This window comes from Mauremys reevesii, linkage group 10 (assembly GCF_016161935.1).
Source record: "Mauremys reevesii isolate NIE-2019 linkage group 10, ASM1616193v1, whole genome shotgun sequence".
NCBI classification, from domain to species: domain Eukaryota; kingdom Metazoa; phylum Chordata; order Testudines; family Geoemydidae; genus Mauremys; species Mauremys reevesii.
This window is the reverse complement of record NC_052632.1, coordinates 16,377,700-16,402,790: the sequence shown is the minus strand read 5'-3', so window position 1 is coordinate 16,402,790 and position 25,091 is coordinate 16,377,700. Positions and strand designations below refer to the sequence as shown.

General features: G+C 42.3%; 1 protein-coding gene across 2 annotated transcripts in view; it reads left to right on the top strand.

Moving 5' to 3' along the window:
- Nucleotides 1–2,702: 2,702 nt before the first annotated feature.
- Nucleotides 2,703–25,091, top strand: part of TMC3 (transmembrane channel like 3) — a 33,707-nt gene continuing 11,318 nt past the window's right edge. Inside the window, exons 1-14 of one of the 2 annotated variants that reach the window (XM_039490244.1) lie at nt 2,703–2,770; nt 3,527–3,693; nt 5,049–5,192; nt 7,644–7,719; nt 11,857–11,938; nt 14,186–14,292; nt 15,238–15,336; nt 15,439–15,581; nt 17,266–17,413; nt 19,403–19,446; nt 19,607–19,754; nt 20,684–20,793; nt 20,963–21,041; nt 21,582–21,836. In XM_039490244.1, the coding sequence (XP_039346178.1) occupies nt 3,536–3,693; nt 5,049–5,192; nt 7,644–7,719; nt 11,857–11,938; nt 14,186–14,292; nt 15,238–15,336; nt 15,439–15,581; nt 17,266–17,413; nt 19,403–19,446; nt 19,607–19,754; nt 20,684–20,793; nt 20,963–21,041; nt 21,582–21,836 (1,593 nt within the window). In that variant the 5' untranslated portion in view covers nt 2,703–2,770; nt 3,527–3,535. Of the gene's footprint in view, nt 2,771–3,526; nt 3,694–3,888; nt 3,934–5,048; nt 5,193–7,643; nt 7,720–11,856; nt 11,939–14,185; nt 14,293–15,237; nt 15,337–15,438; nt 15,582–17,265; nt 17,414–19,402; nt 19,447–19,606; nt 19,755–20,683; nt 20,794–20,962; nt 21,042–21,581; nt 21,837–25,091 lie in introns of those variants that run through there. The other variant, XM_039490245.1, reaches the window with a different exon arrangement.

Below are 25,091 nucleotides of genomic sequence, written 5' to 3'. Positions count from 1 at the left end.
CAGCTGAAGATCTGGAGGAGTGCTACGCTGTGGCACTGCAAAGCAGCTGGATCTGAGGCTGAAAATCTAACCCGCATATTCTCAGAGTATCACAGTTATAAGAAATCAGTCTAAATGTGCTACATTTGTTGCAATGCATCACTTACAATGCCTTCCATCTCTTTAAGTGCTCCTCTTCACACTCTTGATTTGTGCTGACAGAAAAAATTATTTCTAAGTCTGCAAAGCAAAGACACTGTAGACAGTCCCTCTATATTTGTTCTTCATGGTGCCTTGACACAATGGAATTAAGGTAAGGAGGAGCTGAGATTTATCTTCAGTACAATCTTCAAGCACTGAATTCTTCCCAGATACGTGTAGACAGCTTTCACGGATGGTACTCGAGGACTATACCCCTATAATCTCAGGCACTTTTCTAGAGACCTGTGTCCTTGGCTGTTAATGCTGTAACCCTGGGATCTCTTGTTGCCACATGGCAGAGGGCACCAGAGGGCATCAGGGATTCCCCTGTGTCTGGTATCCACATAGTAGTTCACCAAAGAGTATCATGAAAGGTGTCTAATGAAAGCCTGTGTCACACTGGTCTTCCTACTCCAGGGTAAAATATATGTATAGATAATATATAAGAAGTTATGTTTGTATACTGAAAATGATGTTCTTAAGGTCTGCGACTTGGGGCTAGTCACCAAAAGGTGAGAAACGGATTTCTTTCAGGCAAGAAACATTTATGTATCTGTCTATCAACATATAAATTGAGTATTATATGGTTCACAAGGGGCACCCATTTACAGTCTGAGCAAAATGCTAATCAAGTAATTGCACAGTCTCCAGGGTTGATTCTAGACAGAAAAACACAAGTGAGGGTGGGGATCCTGGTTGCAGATGCAGACAGTGGATTTTTGGACTATAACAGGACTGACAGAGCAGAACTCTGGATCTTTCCACCAGGGAGGCAAGAGGACAGTATGCTTGTTTCATGAACGGAAGACCACAGCCAAACCTGGTTGTAATAAACTGGCAGAATTTAGGGTGAACTTTTGTTCTCTATGATATGACAACGTCTTATTAGTTAAGTTTAGAGTCTAGAATGCATGCTATGATTTTGTTTTATTTGTCACCCTTTGTTGCTAATATTTCTGCTTGCTACCATTTGAATTTCTGTTCTTTGTTTAAAAAAAACCTTATACTTGCTTCCTTTACCAACAAATCTAAATACTGTGTCTTAAGCGGAGCTGTGTTCTGTGGTGAGCTGGTCCTCTTTGGGAACAGAAGATCTAGGAATTCCGTGTGTGTCCAGTGGGTCAGGACTGGGCACTCTAGAGGGATGGCTGGAGGACCTGGGGTTGCTGTGTTCCTATCGTTAACCTGCAAAGCAAAAGCAGGGCCAGTGGTGAAGGCCTGGGAGGCAGGGGTTGTGTTGCCACAGACTGGTGGTGTTGGAGATCTGACACGCAGCAAGCACAGGTAGTAGCGAGGCGCCCTGTAACTGTGGCTACCGCCAGGAAGCATCACAAATGCCGTGTCATGTTTGTATGCTATATTTACATATATGTATTGCACAAGGTGCTTGTATTAATGTATGGATTTTGTTAGGCTTGCTACTGTATCCTAGGTCTGCGCTGATATGAAATTGAATCCATTGGGTCCATGACTGATGTGATATGTGATTCCAGAGGTTAAATATAGCGCTTACTTTGAACAAATGGGCTAAATAAAAGGTGTGATCCTAGATTCCTGAGTAAAGCCCTAGTCATGACTCTGTAAGGGGAGGGGGAGACAGAATCCTCCCTCCTTCACTAGCTGGGAATTTCAGGGCATCCTTCTGCAGTCACTGCTACAGCACACAGGCCATTGTAACCGCCATGCCCACTGCACATCCACCAACCCATGTGGACCATGTTTTGGCCAATGGATCCACATACCTGTCTAGGTCTATCCCACAACCACCACTACTGTGATGGCATTAGCCATGGGCCATGTTTGGTAGTTTTCTCCCAAACCTTTTCTGAAATTGTAAGGGGGAGGGAAAAGTGCCTGCTGTTTACAGGGGCCTTGATCGGCTGGGATCCCTGGCTTTAGAAGTCAGATTAGTTATTGCTTAAGGCTTGTCAGGCTGGTGAACCATGTAATCCTCTCTCAGCTGTTTCTAACAAATGCCCTACAGACTTCTGTGCTTTGGCAGCTCTGCTCCACAACTCCCACACCCAATGGCTGCGTTAGCATGATGGGTTTTTGCAGCCTGGAGCCCAGAGGAGAGGGAGGATTCTTCAGTAGATCAGAGTCTATTTCCATTTTGCCCAAGTCTGCCCCAATGTGGAAAATTCAAGATCCATAAGTTATGTGGGAAAACGAGATCATATTTTCAGCTGTTAGTAAAGACAAAGAAAAAATGTTGACAGCTCTACTTTGCCCCAGGTCTTCTTGCAAGATGGTGAGGCAGGGACTCTGGCAGCCTGGCCAGTGCATTTGATTGTATTACTCAGATGTTAATATGAACTTGTGCTTTCATCTCAATGCAGTGATGTGGGTTCTGGCCCTTTAAGGGTATGTCTACTCTGCAATGTAAGGCCAGGGTTAGTAGAAGCCATTTGGTTAATGAAAACCAGGGCTTCAGGTGAGGCTTGAAGTCACAATTTCAGCATGTCTCTACTCAGCACTGTTCTCTGAGTACTAGGGGGTAGCCAGTTGAGCCACTGGAGCACCCTCAAGTTAGCAGATCCTGGATTTGTTAACCTAGGACTTGCGCGTCTACACGCATTTGTAACCCCAGGTTAGGAATTGCTGAATCCTGGGTCCCAATCTGAGGCTTCAGCATCTGCACTGCATTATGCAGGCCCGAGTGCAACTACCTGTACCCCAGACTTCCTGGTGGCCTCCCAAAATGTGGCTACTTTAGCCCTTTGTTCATGATGCGAAGTGGAAAAACTTGACTGTCCTCCAGACTTGACTGTCCAGAGGACACAGAAAGTCGGCCCAGGGGATTGTAGAATACTTTTAGTGGACCCCCAGAGCATGAATCCAGTGGAGCTGCATCTGCACTGCAAAGCAACAGGGCTTGAACCCTGGGTCCCAGCTTGACTCAAGCTCGGACCCTCCACTGAGACCCTGGGGTCTGAGCTGAGGGTTAGCACAATTTGTGTGTAAACAGATGGGGTGGAAGTGGTTAGACTTGAGCCTGAGTTTGAACCCTGGGCTTATTGCAGTGCAGACATACCCTAGAGATTAGTCACTATCATACTTGGCAATGGCATCTGTGCTCTGGATTTTGGACTGCAGGATGCCCAGACACACCGTGGGATGCTAGGTAGAATGCCCCAAGGATACCAGACTGAGCATCTTGTGTACTGCCACTTTAAGACTATCTATGTGTTGCCAGGTTTCAGGTCTTTCCCACTCTTAGGAGCACCAGCTGCAGGCGAGTAGTGTTCTGCTTCAGCAGGGCTCGGGAGTCATTCTGTGCTCTCTAGTTCCAGATAATGTTTGCTGTTTAAGGTGCTTCACCTGAGATCCTAAGTCTTCCTTCTAGCCTTCCAGAATGCCATCTGCTGCAGCTGGGTCTAACACAGCTTCAGGTATTGCCAGAATGACAACAGTAAGTGGGTCTGCTGCAGTGAAAACTACAAAGTCCTGCAAAAGGCACAAAAGTGTGAGGCAGCATGCCAGCATGTATGCGTACAAGGAGCCACCCCACAGGTGAGAGATTTGCTTCTGTTCCACTTCTAATGGAAATTAGAGAAAACTATTATTGATCTGGGTGAAAAGAGGCATCACCCCTCTACATTTTCTGTTACAATCTATCCAAATGATGAATAAGAACATGAAGAGAGAGAGGAAACCTTCTGCTATATTTTTCCTTAAATCCTTTTTTTTTTTTAATGTTTCTTACAGGACCAAAATCATCTCCAGAGAGGATTTATCTGAGTAATTCCAAAGGTGTCCCATTTTTCAGCAAAGCTGCAGGGAAGTTTTAGTGGGTGGCATTCCCAGCAAATGTGGGAAGCTGATATTAAATTGTGGCTTTGTTTCATGTAGCATTGCAATTCTGTTTATATTGTTTCTAAAGGAAAATCTTAATTGCTGGGGCTTTTAGACGCGCTCCCCTGTAAGCATGAGCACTGCCTGTTCTTCACTTACCGTACACAGTATGTGTTACAGACGGGGGCTGAGATCCTTAGCTCCACTGCTTAATTTGTAATGAAAGGGATGTCGGGGCTCAAGTAATTGTTTTACATTCATAACGGATGCAGCAAGCCCAGAGGTGCCAGGGCTATGAACTGTCAAGCCTAGAGGTGCCCAGGGCTCAGTCCTGGCAAGCCCTAGCACAAATGAAGCACCTCTTAGCTCAACAAATACACTAACAACATCAGAAAAAGAGAATTGCGGAAACCAGTATCTGGGTACGTGTCTCATTTTCAGGGATGTGCTACTCTTAATGCCCCTGTGACGGGGTCCCACAGTTAATCCCCAGTACTCGCAGTGTGGAGGATTGAAGGGCTAGGGCATTCTAGGCATTTGTCGTCCCCATTTTAACAAAGAGACACTGTATCCTAATCACAATCAAAGTAGAAGGTAGTGCTGCATATGGCACATACATTTGTATTAAGTGCACTTGCTGGAAATGTTTACATAGCACTTAGTTCCTGAAAAATATACTGAGTGTATGGATGGGAGAGCATGGTGTTTGAGCTGTATGATTTGAAATGTGGGGAGCTGGAGGGTTTGAATTCCTGCTGAGGGATACAGGGGTACCTCAAAATGCCTGACATAGAGTGCAAGCTGGTGCATTCCAAAGGCAAAAAAAACCTGCTCTTCAGAAGTATTTTTCTGAGAGATAAATGTCATCTCTGGCAGTGATAGTCTAGGAGTAGCCAAGGAAAGCAGTGACTCCACCTACAGCAGAGAAATCAGCCCAATCCTCCCTCCAGTTTGCTGGGCTCCTGTTATGCTGTTGTTATAAACCAGATTGCATGTGTGTCTATTCTTTGCTATAGTTCTGAATGGGAATAACTTGTTTTATGTTTGTCCCCCATGGGTGTGGGTCTCTTCAGTAACTCAGGTGATGATAATGGTGATTTAAATGCGGACAGCAACGACCCAGAGCAGATCTTCCAGAATATACAATTTCAAAAAGAGATCATGGCAAACATCCGTTGCAGACCATGGCCCATGAGACAGAAGCTGAGGGCACTCAGGTAATAAGAGTTTTCATGGACACTTTCAACCCCCCATTTATTACTGCTTTTCCAAGTCTCACAAATTTGTTAACCTAAATTAGGTGTGAGCATAGGAATGGTTTACAATTGCTAGAAAACCATGCAGCAGCTATCTTCCTACTACTCCATCATAGAGTAGTACAAGGTTGGGAATCATAGGATTTTGAAAAATAAAAAGCTTCTAAAAGTTGATTACAGCGCATTTTTGTACGTGTTCGTTGAACTTGGGATCAGGCCAGAATAGCTTTGTCTTTCTCTTTGCCCAGCATCTAAGGGGTGCTGTAGGTATCACACAGCTCTTCATTCTTTACACTTCAGCCTTGTTTTGGGCTCCAAATTCAGAATCTTTGTATTGTTGGTTAGTGGTGATCAGAGCTTTTCCTGAGCCATTTGGAATGTTAAAACTATTAAATGATTCTGCATTAGAATGCTCAGGAAAGACCACTGTGATGTCACCATATGTATTGTACATTCTGTCAAAGATACTCAGCAATATGTGATCAGCTAAATTCTGTCCTTGTGCTCTGTGAAACACTGTCAAAAACAGCACAACTTCGCACTATTCAGGAAGGCTGTGTTTGAAAGTAATGAGGCTTTATTGGATAAGGAGACAGAATTTGGCACTTCAGCTTTTAAATTATGTTTCAGATACCAAAGACTAGTACCCATGTTTGCAGATTAACGAGGTACATGTAGACTGTTGACAGCATGGAATGTAGTATCATCGTGACCATAGAGTCTAAAGCCATAAGCATTAATGGTTCCAAATTTGAAACACAGTCGAAAAGTTCATAACTTTCTCCAATATCTTATCTAAACTGCATCAGTCTTTTCACTGTGCATTTGATTTTACTTTTTTTTCCCTTTCTATGAAATCTCTCCCTTGTCACCTCACTGTGTGCTGGAATGGCACTTTACTAACAAGAAAGGTTCATCGCTCAGGCCACCTTTGCCTTGTCTTGGGAAGCAAAGGGAGACTTTTCTCACATCCCTGGAGTGGGAACCCACAATTTGCAGCTAAACACAAGCTGCCTTCATGGATGTGCAAAAATGCCCCGTTCCTGTCCTATCTGACTGCCTATGGCCCCTATTCAGCTCCCACAAAAGTAAAAATTTCCCATAACTTTAGTGTAAGTATAGAATCATAGAATATTAGGATTGGAAGAGACCTCAGGAGGTCATCTAGTCCAATCCCCTGCTCAAAGCAGGACCAACACCAATTAAATCATCCCAGACAGGGCTTTGTCAAGCTGGGCCTTAAAAACCTCTAAGGATGGAGATTCCACCACCTCCCTAGGTAACCCATTCCAGTGCTTCACCGTCCTCCTAGTGAAATAGTGTTTCCTAATATCCTAAACCTCCCCCACTGCAACTTGAGACCATTGCTCCTTGTTCTGTCATCTGCTACCACTGAGAACAACCTAGCTCCATCCTCTTTGGAATCCCACTTCAGGTAGTTGAAGGCGGCTATCAAATCCCCCTTCATTCTTCTCTTCTGCAGACTAAATAAGCCAAGTTCCCTCAGCCTCTCCTCATAAGTTATGTGCCTCAGCCCCCTAATCAGGCCCGGCTCCAAGCACCAGCGCAGCAAGCAGGTGCTTGGGGCGGCCAACAGAAAGGGGCGTCACGTCCGGCTCTTCGGCGGCAATTTGGTGGCAGGTCCCTCAGTCCCTGCCACCGAATTGCCGCTGACGAATGAAGCGGTGGCAGTAGAGCTGCCGCCGATCATGGCTTTTTTCTTTTTTTTTTGCTGCTTGGGGCGGCAAAAACACTGGAGCTGGCCCTGCCCCTAATCATTTTCACTGCCTACTGCTGGACTCTCTCCAATTTGTCCACATCCCTTCTGTAGTGGCGGGACCAAAAATGGACACAATACTCCAGGTGTGATCTGGAGTAGGATTAGGCCTGTATGCATATCTTGTCCAATACATCTGATTAAAATGGAACCAGTAGTTTAATATTAATCAATTGCTATATTGATCAACCCCATGCCTTAGACTATACTTTCAAAAGAAGTGTTGGTATCCACATAAACTGAACTAAATGAGATATTATGTTGTTTTTACTTTGAGACAATTTAGGTTACATTATTACAGAAAAATTCTAGAAACCAGAGAGCAGGCCACAGGAAAAAATGTTACTGAAGCTCTCCCTAAAGTGAAAATCTTACATTCGTTTTGCAAACTGTTGGGATCTGATCCTGTGGTTCTTTCTCAGACAAAACTCCCATTAATTTTAAATTGTTAGCAATACTCTTATTTTAAATAAATGAAGTTTTGCCTGAGTAAGGACTTCAGGATTGGGCAGGTAGTCTGTTGTGACAATATTTCCCATTACTTGGCAACTTTCATTTATGTGTGGTATGGCCCAAGTTCAGAGTGTGGTAAGATTTTTGGTTACATGAAATAAAGATTTTGTCTTCCTCTGCAGACAAGCTAAGGAGATTGTGTTGAAATATGAAGGCAGGCTCACTAGAACAAGAGGTTACCAAGCAGCTGGTGCAGAGGTACGTCTGCTTTTCATTAAAACTACAGCTCTTTCCTATAACAATTATCTGGAATTCTCATTTACAGAAGTACCTATTTTCTGTGAAACACTGCTCCCCAGTTCAAGAATTGTGTGGAAGAAAAATCCAGTTATAAGCTTCTTTTTTCTATTAAGAATTTAGTAATTACATTTTTGCAAACTAATTTGATGTATGAGGGATGGGCCTCTTTCCGGTAACATGAGTATTTTTTCTTTTCAAATACACCAGCAAATAATGAGTGTCTGCCAGAAGGTTGGTGATGGGAACAGGAGCCAGACAATGTGTATTCTATAAAGAGTGGTTTTGCTGAAGTAGGGGCCCAAGTACAGTCATTTAGAATGAGAAGTGTTTCTGCCTTTTTGTTTTCAAGGTAATGTTATGAACACTTATGGTAGAGATCCTGTGGGAAAATAGTATGTGATCTAGGGTTGCCACCTTTCTAATGGCTGGTAACCAGACTCCTGAGGCCCAGCGTTTGCCCTGCCTCTTTCCCCAGGCCCCACCCCTGCTCTGCCTCTTCCCCCAAGGTCCCACCCCTATCACTCACAGGGTCTTCACCAGCACGGCCGAGGCCACCTTGCCTGCCCCCTGTGGGCTGCCGGCTGGCTCTGGAGCTGGCGGCGGCTGCTGCTGCTGCATTGCCTCCTTCCTTCCACTTAGGGTTGCCACCTTTTCCACAGATTAAAAAAAACAGACATCAGGGCTTGTCAGATGGCATCTGGGGACACAAGCAGAAACTCTGACTGTCCGGCTGAAAACCAGACAGGTGCCAGGCAACCCTAATGTGATCATGTAATTAAAGATTGTATCATAATGCATACACAGAAGGGGGCTGAATTAAGGCTGCACAGGCAACCTCAATTCTGATATTTCCTAACTTTTGAGGGCTTGCATTTACAAACTTAATGATGTGCTTGTACTGTACTGTGGGGTGTGTGTGTAACGGAATATAAAATGCAGGATAACCAAACTAAAAAATGTAAGGCTAAATATTTATCTGTTGTTCTATTGACACATAAACAACAGTATTTTAGCTTTGTTCTTATGTCATCAGAAACAGTTGATAAAAATACAACCTTCCTGGATAGTGGAAAGTTGTGTTTTATTGGTCTGTCTGTGGGGGCGAGCCCATGCACGCACATACATTAGGCATTATGAGTGAAGTTTTGCCATTGACTTCACTGGGGTCAAGATTTCACCCGGTTTGAAAGATTTGAGCACCTAAGGACTTTGAGCACACAAACACCTGCTAAATTGCCCAGGTTGGACTTGTTTTTAGTTAATACTTGCTATATTGTAACAAAATTTTGGCTTTCACTTTATACTTCACAATGCCCTCAAAATCTGTGGGTATCTCATTTAATTATCCATGTTGTGTGTTTTCATTTGTCTCTGTTCTGAATACATCTATATATTTCAGAAGTTCGTTACCAGTAATTATTGTGTTTGGCATAATAGCATTAGCTTGCTGGCTATGAATTAGGGAAACTAGAAAGTCCTTTTTTTTTGGTAAAGGGTTAAATTCAACAGCAGAAGTGAGAGAGATGAATTGTTCTTTAAACTAGGGAGACAGGTTTAGACAGTTTTTTCCAGAAGAATATTGACTGATGACCCATTTGGCAAATCATGAAATACACAATAGGAGCATTACACCACCAGAATAAGCATTCACTGGTTGAATATCCTGAGAGTAGGATACTTAATTAGCAACTTGTAAGGGTTTACTAACCCTTCCATAGGTTTTGCACCCATCAGCGTAGCCATATTTAAAAAAAAAAAAAAGCTGGCAAATGGTATGTAGTATTATTTTCTAGCAATTAGATTAAATCACTTCTAAAGTATTGTTCATTATGATTAAAACTAATAGATCAATGTTTGTTCATATAAAAATTATCCAGAGTCTTGACTATGAAGATGAAAATTATTATTCCTTTTTATTCAGGTGATCAGTATGCAGGACTAGAAGTTATTTTTTTATCAATGCTACTCGAAGCTTTTTCAGATTGACATCCAGATATATATAATTTATATACCTGCAGTGCAACCTGTACAAGTTGCTTGATCCCTTTTCCAGCCTTATGAATGCTGCCTTCCAAATAAAGTAGCAACTTTGGTGCAGTTCATAGCATCTGTTAATTCTTGCAATAACACCTTAATGGCATCATAAAAATTAATTAACTTTGACCATGTAGATTGATGCATTTATTAATTAAAATGTAAATCTGCTTCTGCTTTGGCTTTAGCAGATTAGACATTTGTAATATGTTGATATTGCCATTTGCTAATATATATATATATTCAAAATAACTAGATCTACTGTAAATTTGTGTTTAAAAATGGCTAATGTACATAAATGTTGTTGCCATCCTGAAATTCAGTAATGAACAGAATATACAATATTTCTCTACTTTTGATGAAACAGAAGCAGATAGCATAAGAAAATGTCTATGAAATTATCTTGAATTACCTGATAAAATACTGTACTTGCATATAGTCAATTTACAATAGTTAGTAAAGTTTCTATTCATGAATTAAATAAGAAAAGTTAATATAATGTTTTGTGAGTAGAGGTTACTGGCATGAAATAATCTGAGTGCATATTTAAGGTAATATTTTTATTTCAAGGACTTTCAAAATTTGTCCTCAGTTGCGCACACAGTCACCTGTGCATTCTCATTTGCACATGCAAATGTCATTGTGTGTGAAAAATCTGTCTGTCTATGAAAATAATTAGGCGCACACAAATTAGAGGCTAAGTTGAGGTCCCTTTGAAAAGGTGTCCAAAGCGCTCAAAGTAAATCCTCAAGCATAGAGTTGGGACCACGTGATTATGCTGCAGTTCAGTATTAATGATCACTGTCTCTAAGAAGAATTAGGACTTGACTCAGAGTTACTTGCTCTTATACATTTGAAATTAGGTGTTATGTATTAATTCAATAAGAAATCTGGTTTCTTATTCAGTAGGATTCCTTAATAAAATACATAAACACTGTGATAAACGCTGGCTTAATCTGGTAACAATTTCTGATTCTGTTTAAAATTCTTTGCGCTCATAAATTCATCTACTCTTGCCTTCTCTCTCTGATGCATTCTTTACTTCGCTTAAATATTCATTTTCCTTGTCACAGGTTTAGTTTACTCTTATCTTTCTTATTTCTTGTCTAAGGGTCATAGGGTGCCCTCAGTCACTTCTGTGCAACTGCCCTTGAGTTTATCCCTGAGGTTGTTCTGTAGATGGAACTTGAGCTTGAGAGAGAGAGCAATGTTTGCATCTCCCCAAAAGGAGGGTCTCCACAGAGTAGGCAGAGGGGGAAAATAAGGCATGATCCCCTACATCAAAGCAAAATAAATCTTTCTTGTCAGGGCCAGCTCCAGCTTTTTTGCCGCCCCAAGCAGCAGATGTAAGTGTAACAATTCTTACCAGCAGTGAACTTTGAATCTTGAGCACTGAAGCCCAGACCTCTACCATTTGAGCTAAAGGATTAACTGCATTAGCTGAAAGCAGAGGTCGGGGGTTATCCTCAGTGTGGACATAGACTTTAGAGGTATGTTACATGAGGAATTCCTTTCAACTAAGAATGTAACTCTTATGCAAAGCATTAAAGGTTCTGTGCTGCTGTTAATATATACAGCTTCAGACAAATAATGTGCTGATATATTCAAATATATTTTAGGTATATTTCAAATGGGTCTAAATATAAAATATATTGTATTTTTGTGTGGGTACCCTCATTGGTTGTTCCAGATATAAAAAGAGTGGAGGAAAATGCTCTTCTTTGTATGTATTCTCTTGAGATCTTTAAAACTTCTCTCTTATATATGCATGTGTGGTTTAGTGGTTAGAGCGTTCACTTGGGCGTTGGGATTCCTGGGTTCTATACCTGGCTTTCTGACTTCTGGAAAGTTTCACAACTGTCTGTCCCCCCACCTTGACTCAGTTTATGCATCTTACGTACCTCAGAAGGCGTGCTGTGAAACGTCTTAGTTTTTTATAACATGCTTTCTGATACTAGATGAAAGATGCTACACATGGACAAAATACTTTGGCACCTTTTTGACAATTATTGCTTTATGTGCAAAAGTTACAAATCTCTTATTTCTGTGCCCTTTTCTTAGCTCTGGAAGAAGTTTGTTCGGCTTGCATATAACTTTATGGTAATCTTCATTCCTTGGGAAATGCGAATAAAGAAAATAGAAAGTAAGTATGGAGATTTAATGGGATTGTGCAATGCAAACCATGCTAAAATACTAGGCTTAAGGGTGATGTATGAACTCACTGAATTAGTGAAATATATAATAATATTATAAAAACATTCAAAGTTTCATCAAAGTAGTGTGGTTGTCATAAAAAAGTCAACAAATTTTTATTGTTGGTGTGTTAAATATCACATTTCTTTGTCAATGATACTAGTATAATGTCACTACAGTGTGGCAGCTGTAGTTTAAAAGGCCCTGTAGCGCTATAAACTGCTGAAGTATTTTTGCAATACAGACATAGGCCCAGCTGTCTGTATTGGGTCTGGCCCAAGATGTGCTCAGCACAGGACATGGAGTGGGAAAGTTGGATCAAAGCCATCTATCCAGCCGTTTGGCCGCTGATATAATACTCTGAAACCTGATATAATTTAGACAGTGGCAGTTCAGGCCATATTTCCTTTTGACTCTTGTCCATTCCTGACCTGCCTCTTACATCAGCAAGCTGGGAGCAGATGTCACAGAGGGAAATTCTCCTAAAGCAGAGAATCTCCACTTGCCCTGTTAGAAGCAAAGGGAATGGAGCCGGGAGCCAAGACCTCACATAGAGTCTATATTTAAAAACTAAACTTTCCCTCCAGTGTAAAGTGCTTTGAGATCTGTGGATGAAACGCACCATTAAGAGCTAAGTATTGTGATTGACCACCTTTAATCAGGGGCGGCTCCAGGCCCCAGCATGCCAAGCGCGTGCTTGGGGCGGCATGCCGCGCGGGGCGCTCTGCCGGTCGCTGGGAGGGCGGCAGGCAGGCAGGCAGCCTTCGGTGGCATGCCTGCGGAGGGTCCGCTGGTCCCGCGGCTTCAGTGGACCTCCCGCAGGTGTGCCTGTGGAGGGTCCGCTGGTCCCGCAGCTTCGGTGGAGCCGCGTGACCCGCGGACCCTCCGCAGGCACGCCTGCGGGAGGTCCACCGAAGCCGTGGGACCAGCGACCAGGAGAGCGCCCCCCCGCGGCATGCTGCCATGCTTGGGGCGGCGAAATGTCTAGAGCCGCCCCTGCCTTTAATAGCTATATTAAAGGTGGTCAAAAATGGAAAATATATTTTCCTGACAATGTTCACATCTAGCTCTAATCTTGTTCTAAGTGGAAGGGATTTTTCTGTATTGCAGATATTTTCACGTGGATAAAACTGCTTCATAATTTTGACAATTTATTGGCAACTACTGTATTTATTTAGCTGTAAAATGAATGTTCAGACCAGACCATTCAGACTTTTTACACTGCTCCTTGTTTGTATCAACTAAGGGAGCCAGCAAAGTACGTACCAGTGGGCTCTTCCTGCTCCTCCCAGATGACAGGTGAACATTCTCCCTGTCTACATGGTGTAGTATTCCTTCCCGACATGCAGTGAGGGCCTAATACAATCTGCCTCCACCCCACACACCTCGTTGTTAAAACCCTTCTGACCTTCTTGAAATTACAAGCACCCAGACTGCCCATTTATCCGCTTCTGCAGCACCTTAATGACCAACATTGCTGACCCAACCAATCGTGTGCCGGGGTCCCTACTCCCACTTGTGTAATGGAGATTGTGGATGTCAGTCTGAGGCCCCATGTGACTTGCTTTGCACAAATACTTAGGGGACTGCAATACTTAGGACCAACTGTGATCATGTGGACAGTGATGGAAATCAGAATTTTGGGGTAATAAAATTGTAAACAAAGAGGGCCTGATTCTCTACTCCTTGATGGTGTTATGAATTGTGAGTAGTTCTGCTGTAGCCAATGAAGATGCACTATGAAAATCAGAATTGGAACTACTATTTTCAGTCCAGACAAAATCAGGAGATACTGGAAATATCACATTAAAGAAACGACTGATCTTATTAAATTTCCAGTCTGGTTCTTAGATGCCGAACTAAACAGGTGAGATTAACTACTACTAATAGCTACACATGCATTTTGATGTAAGTTTCTGCTTAAACAGCAAAGAAGAAGCTATATATAACCTGAACCAAGAAGATTCCTGTGATCATAACTACTTCACTTGTAAATATTGTTGTGATTTTTAAATCTGTGAATAGCAGTTTATATTACAGTTCTGTATTATTGATGTTATAGCATTTTCTCTGTCTTGATCTGTGCATTGCAGAGAAGGAAAAGTTTTTTTTTTAATGATCAAATAATACTTCATTAATAAGTGATACAGCTTCTGACAGGCTTCACAGCTGATATAAGTATTTCCTGTGGTTTCAGGTCATTTTGGATCCGGAGTTGCCTCTTATTTCATCTTTTTGAGATGGCTATTTGGAATCAATATTGTGCTTACCATAATGACAGGAGCATTTGTGGTCTTACCAGAGGTTAGGACATATCTCCAATATCTATGGAAAAACATTGACTGTAGCATTTCCCTTCCTGAATTAAATAAATGTTCTGCTCAAAGGCATACATGATTTTTTTCGAGTGTACAATTTAAATGATTTAAAATACTTTCCTCTGTTGAGCATAATTTCTGCCAGAGGAGGAGAGAAACCTGCCATTAATGTCTCAGATGACATTTTACCAACATACCAATGTAATGTAGATGTTTCTGATTGCTGATATTAGGACCCAATCCTGCAAGGTGCAGAGCATGTGTTGAGCAGCTGAAGCTTCTCTTCACTTTATCTGGAGAAATCGGTGCTCAGCATCTCTCAGTTTTGGCCCTTATGTCTTGTCTTATATATAAAGAGAAAAAGTCTAGCACACCAATCTAATATAGCAGGAAGCAGGTTTTAATGTACATCAGTATGATAAATGATCTAAAAATTTATCTTCCCCATACATGATACTGTGCTTTAATAGCTCTAATGTCTATACAGTAATAGAAGCAGCAAAGAATCCTGTGGCACCTTATAGACTAACAGATGTTTTGCAGCATGAGCTTTCGTGGGTGAATACAGCTCATGCTGCAAAACATCTGTTAGTCTATAAGGTGCCACAGGATTCTTTGCTGCTTCTACAGAACCAGACTAACACGGCTACCCCTCTGATACTATACAGTAATAACTTACCTAAAAATTAGACTTTAGGGGCTAAATTCTGCCATCAGATATACATGGCCAACACCCATTGACCTCAGCAGGAGCTGAATGCAGAATTTGTCACTACGCTACTACTTTAGGCGAATGAATGACGTAATAGTACTTCTGATACTTCCCCTCAGGTAGGCAGTTTGTTGCAGCTTGTTTCAGGCTGTGCTCAACAGACATTGTGGTAGCACTGTCTGCTTTACACAGTTTTTAAGACCTTTTCTCTCTTATCAGCTCCTGGCAGGAGCGCCATTTGGAAGCACTATCAGCAAGACCATCCCAAAGGAGCAGTTTGCATCAGCACAGGACCTGGACACCATCTGGTCACTGGGGGCAAGGCTTAAAAACACACTTCATTGCTTTGTTGCATGAATTCTTCGGGTGTTAATTTAGTCAGGTGTGGGTGCTGATGTTGACTGTATGTTGTCTTTGCAGGGTTATCTCCAGTACTCTGTTTTGTTCTATGGCTACTATGGCCGAGATCGGAAGATTGGGAAAGCTGGGTATCGGCTGCCCCTGGCTTACTTCCTTGTTGGAATGGCAGTGTTTGCTTATAGCTTCATCATCCTCTTAAAAAAGTAATGTTTCCCTTTTATTGGTGTTTGCCCAGAGATGTATAGTCAGGCCGTCTGAGTGATATATTCTTTCCCCTTCCCTCAAAGAGCTCCTCCTGGATTTAATTCTGTAATTTCTGTATCGTATTCAAGCCTGCTAATATCAGAGAGGCACCTTTACTGGTAGATTAAGGACAGGACCGGGATCCAGGAACTCGTGAGCTCTAATCGTAGCTTGTTCTTTTGCTGTCACTTACCCTCTCTCCTTCAGCTTCCCTGTCTATAAAATGAGGGTAATGTTTAGCAGCCTCTAGGGTGTTGTGAGCGTCTGTATAGTGCACTGAAGATGTAGGGCCTGATTTTCACTGAGGACTTTATCAGGCCTCCATTCTTCCAGAACAAGTATTATGACAAGAAACTTAAATTGCTACTTGTACATTTGCCGTACTACGATTCCTATGCAGTTAAATACAAATATAAGAAAGCTGACATAAAACTCTTTGTATTGCTTGAACTGGTACACTGCACTGTACTCAAATGTGGGCCTATTTATTTCCTTTGCTATTTAGGTAGAAGGACTGGAAGTAACATAGGGCAAGAGAGCCTGCCAGTGCTGACCATAAATCTAGAAATGTGCAGTACTTAGTGGGGCAAGGTCACTTTATCCTCTCTCCATTCAGTTTCCCTTCCTCTCAGGGTAACTAATTGTCTGATAAGTTGCAGTCCAGGAGGATCTTTAATATGAGCTGTAATAGCTGTGTCAGCCACAAAAACTATCATTCCTTTTTCATTAGATCTGTTATTTTAGGTCAGGGTGGTCATTGTTTTGGACACTGGTTCACACACTGATTACACATTCAGGTTCTGGATGAGGTCTGCTTTTCTCTACCTACAAAGGATGCCACCTTAGGTCATTGACTCTTTGTTTGCCCATCTGTTGCGACCCTTCTACCGTTTCCTATCTGAGGTGAAACAGTTTTTATTAGCCTCTGGTAAGCCACACCAGATGCACATTGTATTGTGTTATGTGAAACATCTGTGGAATAATATATAGTCATATGGCAATGGCATACGCTGGTAGGCCCATATGGCTACTACATACACAGATGGGCCAAATGTCCAGAGAAAAGGAGGAGGTGACTGAATTTCTGACTGCGACACTGATTCAATGAAGATAATTGAACCAACTATTTGCTGTACAGTAAAATTCTACCTATTTAATTATTTTCTAAGATACTTAGAGAGAAACATAGTCTCATTTAATGTATTGTAGAGCACAAACTCATATTTAATATTCTGAAAAAAACAGAGCACAGATATCTTTGATTAAAACAAGATAATTTATTTTCATATTGTCGAGGTAATTTTTTTGTAATGATCACCTAACTCCTTTAAAGACCTGAAATTGATTTATTACATCCTTACGAAGGTCTACTCACCAGAGATGGGAGGGCTATTTTTTAAAACAATAGCTGAATAAAGTATCACTAGATTTTTCATCTGACTATCAGTTGTCTTTTTACTGTGCCATCGTTATTGTTATCTGCATTCATAATAAAGGATAGCCATTGAGCCTGTGTAAGATCATCACATTTTTGCCAAGCTATCTCTTGATCATAGTGACAATGCTCTTACCTTGCCATGACACCTTTCCTCCAATCAGATCCTACACAGAGGTTTTAAAAGTGAATTTATTATTCTTTTCCAGAATGGCAAAGAACTCAAGAATGAGTCTAGCAAGTGCCTCTGATGAAAATTATACTTTCTGCTGGAGAGTGTTCTGTGCTTGGGACTATTTAATAGGAAATCCAGAGGCTGCAGAAAGCAAAGCTGCTGCAATAGTTAATAGTATCAGGGTAAGCAACGAGACTCTGAGCAAAAGCGTGGTTTAGGTCAGAGGAGGGCAAACTACAGCCCGCGGGCCACATCCGGCCTGCAGGACCATCCTGCCCGGCCCTTGAGCTCCCAGCCGGGGAGGTTAGTCCCCAGCCCCTCCCCTGCTGTTCCCCCCTCCCCCGCAGCCTCAGCTCGCTGTGCCACCAGCGCTCTGGGCGGCAGGGCAGCGTGGCTGCCAGTCCTGGTGCTCTGAGCAGCATGGTAAGGGGGTGGGGAGCAGGGGATCCTGGGGGGCAGTCAGGGAACAGGGAGCAGGGGGCATTTGAATAGGTGTGGGAGTCTCGGGGGGGCCTGTTGGGGCTGGGGTTGGGGCAGTCAGGGGACAGGTAGCGGGGGTTGGATGGGGTGAGGTCCCAGGGGCAGTTAGGGGCAGGGGGTCTCGGGATGGGGGTCAGGGGACAAGGAGCGGGGGGGTGGATGGGTTGGGGGTTCTGAAGGGGCAGGAAGTGGGAGGGAGTGGATAGGGGGCGGGGGCGAGGCTGTTTGGGGAGGCACAGCCTTCCCTACCCGGCCCTCCATACAGTTTCGGAACCCCGATGTGGTCCTCAGGCCAAAAAGTTTGCTCACACCTGGTTTAGGTCTGTTGCTTTGTAAATAGAGAGATTTTTCATCCATTCCATTCCATACTGTTTCTTTCCTGTAGTGTGGTGTTTGTTTCTGACTCTGATTACCTAGCAGAGGGCTAGTATCAAATATCTTACTGCTGCTTCATGCACTTGATCTTTGCACCCACCTTCCACTGATGACATGAGTTATGGTTAACAGGCATGATATGTAAATTAGAGGGTTCTCGTCACTTTGTCACATGACACTTTTTTCAACAGTGTCATTCCATTTCATTTATTGTGCGATGTTCTAACAGCAGCATCTTAATCCCCATTATTACATGTTTTGTTTGGAGTTTAAAACCTTGAGACAAATTCATCCTTGGTGCAACTCTATCGAATCTTTGAATCAGGATCCTTTTAATAACCTGATAATATGCATTTATATTGTACTTTCGCCAAAATAGTTCAGAGGCATTTTATAACTACATCAACATTAAAAGCTGCATTAAACATGAACCTTTTCCATTTAGATTTTTAAAAATAGACACAGCTTTCCTAATATCCAGAAGTAATTGATTCCATAACCTTGGCACATCATCACTAAAAGCCCTTTGTCCAAATGACTCCAGATTGTCTAGGACAAACCTATAAACAGTTTGATTTGTATTTCAAACACTGGGATGACTTATGCTGATAGTATTTTGTAACATCTACATGTGGGTGTTACGTGCCTCAGGGGAAACAGGCAAGTGATATATGCAATGTTGTTGTAGCTGTGTTGGTCCCGGGATATTAAGAGACCAGGGTGGGTAAGGTAGTATCTTTTAATGGGCCAATTTCTGTTGGTGTGAGAGACAAGCTCTTGAATTACACTGCGCTGTTCTGAAATGCGACCTCAAAAGCTTGTCACTCTCACCAACAAAAGTTGGTCCAATAAAAGATAATACCTCACCCACCTTGTCTCACACAGGTGATGTGTCCTTTCTCTGAACAACTCATAATCTAAGGGTCCTATCCTGCATTAATATCTGCTAGTGGGGACCTCGGGTGCAGTCCTATTGAAGCAAATGAGACAACACAACCCACAGGTCCACATTAATGAATCCTAGAACAGGGCTGGGATCTAAACAATGAACGTATTAGAAAGGAGTGAATATAGCATACGCCGGGAAAGAGAGGGTGGTAAAGTTCTTAATGTCTTTGCTCCCCCAAAATCCCCTTCACGGCTTAAACCCACAGCATGCAGTTTGCTTATTAAGAAGCACAGAGCCGTATGTCAGCTGTTCCCCAATGCAGTGCAGGATCTGGCCATTTTAACTTTTATTGTTTGTAACCGGTAGAGGAAACGTTTATTGATTTTACTGAATGCTGCTAAAATGGTAATTCTGCGTTTCTTTCAAGGAAGCTATTTTGGAAGAGCAGGAAAAGAAGAAAAGCAAAAACCTGTAGGTATCCATGGCTGAGGCTATTTTCAAAACTACTGTTTAAATGCAGATAGCACAATGTTGATTTGTTTGTTTTATGACCTAAAAAAAAAATATGCAGGAAACACCTACTTATGCAAGATGGCCCATCTGTAGCATTTGCTGTGTGACTCTTTTCCAGGGCTGTGACAATATGCTTAAGGATTATTGCAAACATCCTTGTGCTTCTCTCACTTGCTGGAAGTATTTACATCATTTACTTTGTTGTGGATCGATCCCAAAAATTAGAGCGTACCAAAAAGGAACTGACGCTTTGGGAGAAAAATGAGGTACAGTATGTTAGCTGTATTTGACCTCTTTGTTAGTCTGCAATTGTGCATTCTGGTTAGAGTTCTGTGTTCTGCAAAGTCTTCACAAGCCTCCTGGCTGGTTACAAATTACTGTTGATTTTGCTGATATCTGTCCATAGTATGGGGCCAAACTCTCTCCAGCAGCCCCTCAATGGGTTTAGAGAAGCCATTGGATTACTCCTGGTAGTAAAGTTAAACACATGCATAATTGTTTTCAAAGTCAGGGCCTTAGAGGAGACCCATGAAGGAAGTGTGTGCTTCCTATGCGTCATGGAGCACACTTCTGCAAGGGTCGATTGCACTGAAATTTTAGGGCTGCGGGAATAGATAAGGGGAAAGATGGGGATGGAGCTTCAGCTACATGGATGCCATACACAATTACCACCTCCACTGCATAGCGAGGGGTTCTTGGTGGCCACTTAGTGGGAGTGCAGCAGTTCCTTAGGGCACAGGGCCTGCAATTCTCCTTGGCCCTTACATGGGCAGCAGAAGGAGGCAGCTCTCTGTGCACCCACGTAAGAGCCAAGCAAACACTGGTCCATGGGCAATAACTACTATTTGAAAAGCATTAGCTTGAGGATAGCAACTGACAAGTGAGCTCAGAGAAGAACATTATCTTCAGATTTCTTATTGTTAATATAAAAGTAATACTTCTATAATAACATAAACTATAACGTAGTTACTAAGGCGGGAGGATTCTTAGCAATATTCCAGGTCAAGAATTCTAGGTCACAAATGTCCTTACTCTTGTCAATGATGCATTTAAAAGTAGAATTTGCTGAGTTATCGCAATCACCACTAAGTATTTCTAGTGCATCGTCAAGAGTTCAATCAGCAAGCAAAGAATTCTTCAAGTACCAAAGAAGGCTACGAAAAAGCATCATAAAGACTGTCTTTCTATTCTGTAGGTGAGTGTTGTTGTTTCACTAATTACTATGATTGCACCCTCTGCATTTGAACTTGTGGCAGCACTAGAGATGTATCACCCTAGAACCACTCTTCGCTTTCAGCTTGCCAGGTACAGGGCATATTCAGTATCAAAGCAGTTTTTGGTTTGTTTGTTTGGTGGGAGGAAAGAAATGTACTGATGACACATTTTACTTCAGCCAATGTAGAACATGAATAGAAGTCTTCAGAATAACCCTGCTGGATGACTGTGTCCCATAGACTATGCTTGTTGTTTTCAGGGTTCTGGTTTTATATCTGGGAAACCTCTACAGTTTAATTATTGCTCTGTTGGATAAAGTGGACAGCATGAGTATCACTGTAAGTATTGCAGGTATTATTATGAGTCTTAAAATAGCTACTTTTACACATAGAACTCTTATTGTAGCATATTTAAAGTCCAAAATAAATTTGTTTTGAAACCAAAATATACCTATTAAAATATAGTGGAACTCTGATTAGAAGATCAGTTGTGGTATTCATTTATAAATCTTTTCAGTCAGCTAGAAATTCAGATCCATAGGGATGCTGATAAATAACACAAATAGATAGCCATTCTGTGCATCGTTTAACTACTTCAGTAAAATAGGTCACCGTTTTAGGCCAAATGTTTCAACCTGGTCTAAAATCAACTTCCTGTTTTTTGTCTACAAAACTAGTAGATCATTTGCACATACAAATCAGGAAATTGGGTGCCTAGCCACCTAACTCATCTGTGAAATTATATGGCTGAGCACATAAATGGGTACCTTTGCAATTTTGGACGCATGAACATCTGCACAGTTTTGCAGGCAGATGGAGACCACAGCTGAAAATGTAACACTTAGACATTTAGATTAAACTTCTGTTCCATTCTTTCAGGAAGCTGAAACTAACAGCAGTGCAAGTAACTGGATAGATTCCACCACCTTCTTATCCACCAGAACCCTTCCCGAAGAAGACAACTTATCTACAACTGTCCCTGATATAAGAATTAAGGGAAACAGCACATTGACTCTGGAAAAGAGTCATACTCAGAACTATACAATACCTGTTGTGCTGGTTAACAAGACAACTTCCTATCCCTACAACATGCAAAGTCAGAAGGATCAGTGCTGGGAAACATACGTTGGTCAAGTAAGTCCCTTTTTTCCTATTAAGAAAAATAAACCAGATACACTGCTTTGCTTTACTAACAAATTAAAAATGACATGGTGGTGTTATATTCCTTTCCAGAGACCTTATCAAGGCCAGAACTAAGAATATACAGAGTGACATGGATCTAAAATAAGTAGTACCTCTTGTCTCTCTCTGACCAACCCTCCCATTCAGTTCACCTGGTAGAACTTCTGCCCTTATACAGTGACAGCCCACCTGATTTACTATTTATATGCCAGATTCAAAGATAGCAAATCCAGCTGTTGAATCAGACTTGACTTAACCAGTTAGTGTGCACAAGTGTGGAGGCAAAGAATAGGGGCTCCCTGATCCAAGCAGGGCATCTCTGAGAATGCAGAGGAGCATGAATCCCCCTGCACTCAGAGTCACCACCACAGCAGTGCCAGGGTGGCTGGTGGAGTCCCTGCAGGGGATTCCCCTCTGGCACTTGCAGCCCTGATGGGTGCCTGACAGAGAGACATTAGTAGGAGCTGGAATGAGTAAGAAAATCTCATAGAAAACCCCAGGTAACCATTGCCACTTACTTTTTAATTTAAAATCTTGAAAGTAAGACGAGTGTCAGACTCCACCAGTCCTTGTTCAGGGCTCATAGTTCGTAAGTGCCTACCCTACTTGGGCTACTGGCATTCCCCTGGGGCAAAAGGAATCCTTGGGTGGCATAGAGGGCATTTTTGGACAGTTCAGGACTGGGAAGAGGCAGAGCACAGCACAGCACACTGATCTGGTGATGGCCAGCCAGAGGAACAGTCCCTAGGGAACCTCTGTAGCTGTTTCAGACATTAGGAGACTCTAAATTTGACAGGGGTTGGTCTCTAGTCAGACTGAGGGTCAAATCAATGGAAAGATGGCTTGGAGCCCTTCTTCCTGCTCCAGTCCCAGATCCTGCATTGAACACAGCTCAGCTAACCCTGGTGCATCAAGCCCATAGAGGTATACTACTGTTCACATTTTGTCTCTTAGGGCTTGTCTACACTTACTGGGGGATCGACGAGAGGTGATCGATTCATTGGCAGTCGATTTAGAGGGTCTAGTGAAGATCTGCTAAATCTACCGCAGATCGCTTTCCCATCGACTCCTGTACTCCACCAGATCAAGAAGTGTAGGGGGAGGTGAGGGGAGAGCATCTCCTGTTGACATCGCGTAGTGCAGACCCTGTGGTAAGTAGATCTAAGCTACGTCAATTTGAGTTACGCTATTAACGTAACTCAAATTGTGTAGCTTAGATCGAATTTCCCCTGTAGCGTAGACTAGGCCTTAGACTGAGCAATCAACCAGCACACACTCAGGATACTGAGAACACATTGCAACTAGAACTGTGTGAAAATTTTGCAATACATTGCCCTATGGGCAAAATTTGCATATTTTCAAATTTGGGAGGGTGTGGTGTGGTGTGGGAGGAGTTCCACATATCAGTGGCAGTGCTATGAAAGTCTGTCCCTGGTTGGTTAGGGGATCTGTCCTGGGATAATGGTTGTTGGTAGATTACCCCATGAGACGTTGGGATTTGAGCATTGTTTGTAGCCCTTATTTTGGATTGCTCATGATGGAACAAAAATATTAAGGGGAAATTTGAACTAACTCCACTCCACCCACCCACCAACCCCAAGAAAGGTAATTTAACTCCATTATGTCTCAATGTGTTTTGGTCTCAAAGGGCTTCATTTATCAGTGCCACACTTCCAGTCTGGTGGCCTGTACCTCATTGGGTTAATGGACCTCTGCGTTGTTTAACCTCTTGTTCAAAAACAACATAAGAAAGGCCATACTGCGTCAGAGCAATGGTTCATCTAGACCAGTATCCTGTCTTCCGGCAGTGGCCAGTGCCAGATGCTTCAAAGGGAATGAACGGAACAGGGCAATTATCAAGTGATCCATCCCCTGTCATCCAGTCCCAGCTTCTGGCAGTTAGAGGCTTAGGGACACCCAGAGCACCAGGTTGCATCCCTGACCATCTTGGCTAATAGCCATTGATGATCCTCCATGAACTTATCAAATTATTTTTTGAACCCAGGTACAGTTTTGTCCTTCACAACATCCCCTGGCAACGAGTTCCACAGGTTGACTGTGTGTTGTGTGAAGAAGTACTTCCTTATGTTTGTTTTAAACCTGCTGCTATTAATTTCATTGGGTGACCCCTGGTTCTTGTGTTATCTGAGGGGGTAAATAACACCTCCCTATTCACTTTCTCCACACCAGTCATGATTTTATAGACCTCTATCATATCTCCCTTAGCCATCTCTTTTCTAAACTGACCAATCCCAGTCTTTTTAATTTCTCTGCATATGAAAGCTGTTCCATACCCTTAATCATTTTTGTTGTCCTTCTCTGTACTTTTTCCTATTCTAATGTATCTTTTTTTGAGATGGGGTGACCAGAACTGCATAGAGTATTCCGGGTGTGAGCATACTATGGATTTATATAGTGACATTATGATATTTTCTGTCTTATTATCTCTCGCTTACCTAATGGTTCTTAACATTCTGTTAGTTTTTTGACTGCTGCTGCACATTGAGCAGATGTTTACAGAGAATTATCCACAATGACTCCAAGATCTCTTTCTTGAGTGGTAACTGCTAATTAGACCCCATCATTTTGTATGTATAGTTGGGAATATGTTTTCCAGTGTGCATTACTTTGCATTTAACAATACTGAATTTCATCTGCCATTTTCTTGTCCAGTCACCCAGTTTTGTGAGATCCCTTTGTTACTCTTCACAGTCTGCTTGGACTTAATTATCTTGCGTAAATTTGCAATCTTTGCCACCTCACTGTTCAACCCTTTTTCCAGATCATTTATGAATATGTTGAATAGCAGTGGTCCCAGTACAGTTCCCCTGGGGGACGCGGCTATTTACCTCTCTCCATTCTGAAAACTGACCATTTATTCCTACCCTTTGTTTCCTATTCTTTAACCAGTTACTGATCCATGTGAGGACCTTCCCTCTTATCCCATGACTGCTTTGTTTGCATAAGGGCCTTTTGGTGAGGGACCTTGTCAAAGGCTTTCTGAAAGTCCAAGTACACTATATTCACTGGATCACCCTTATCCACGTGTTTGTTGACCCCCTCAAAGGATTCTAATATATCAGTGAGGCATGATTTCCCTTTACAAAAGCCATGTTGATTCTTCCCCAACAAATGATGTTCATCAAGCAAGAACTCTTTATTTAAAAAACAACAACAACAATTATTGGGTTCTTTAGCCTGGTTTAA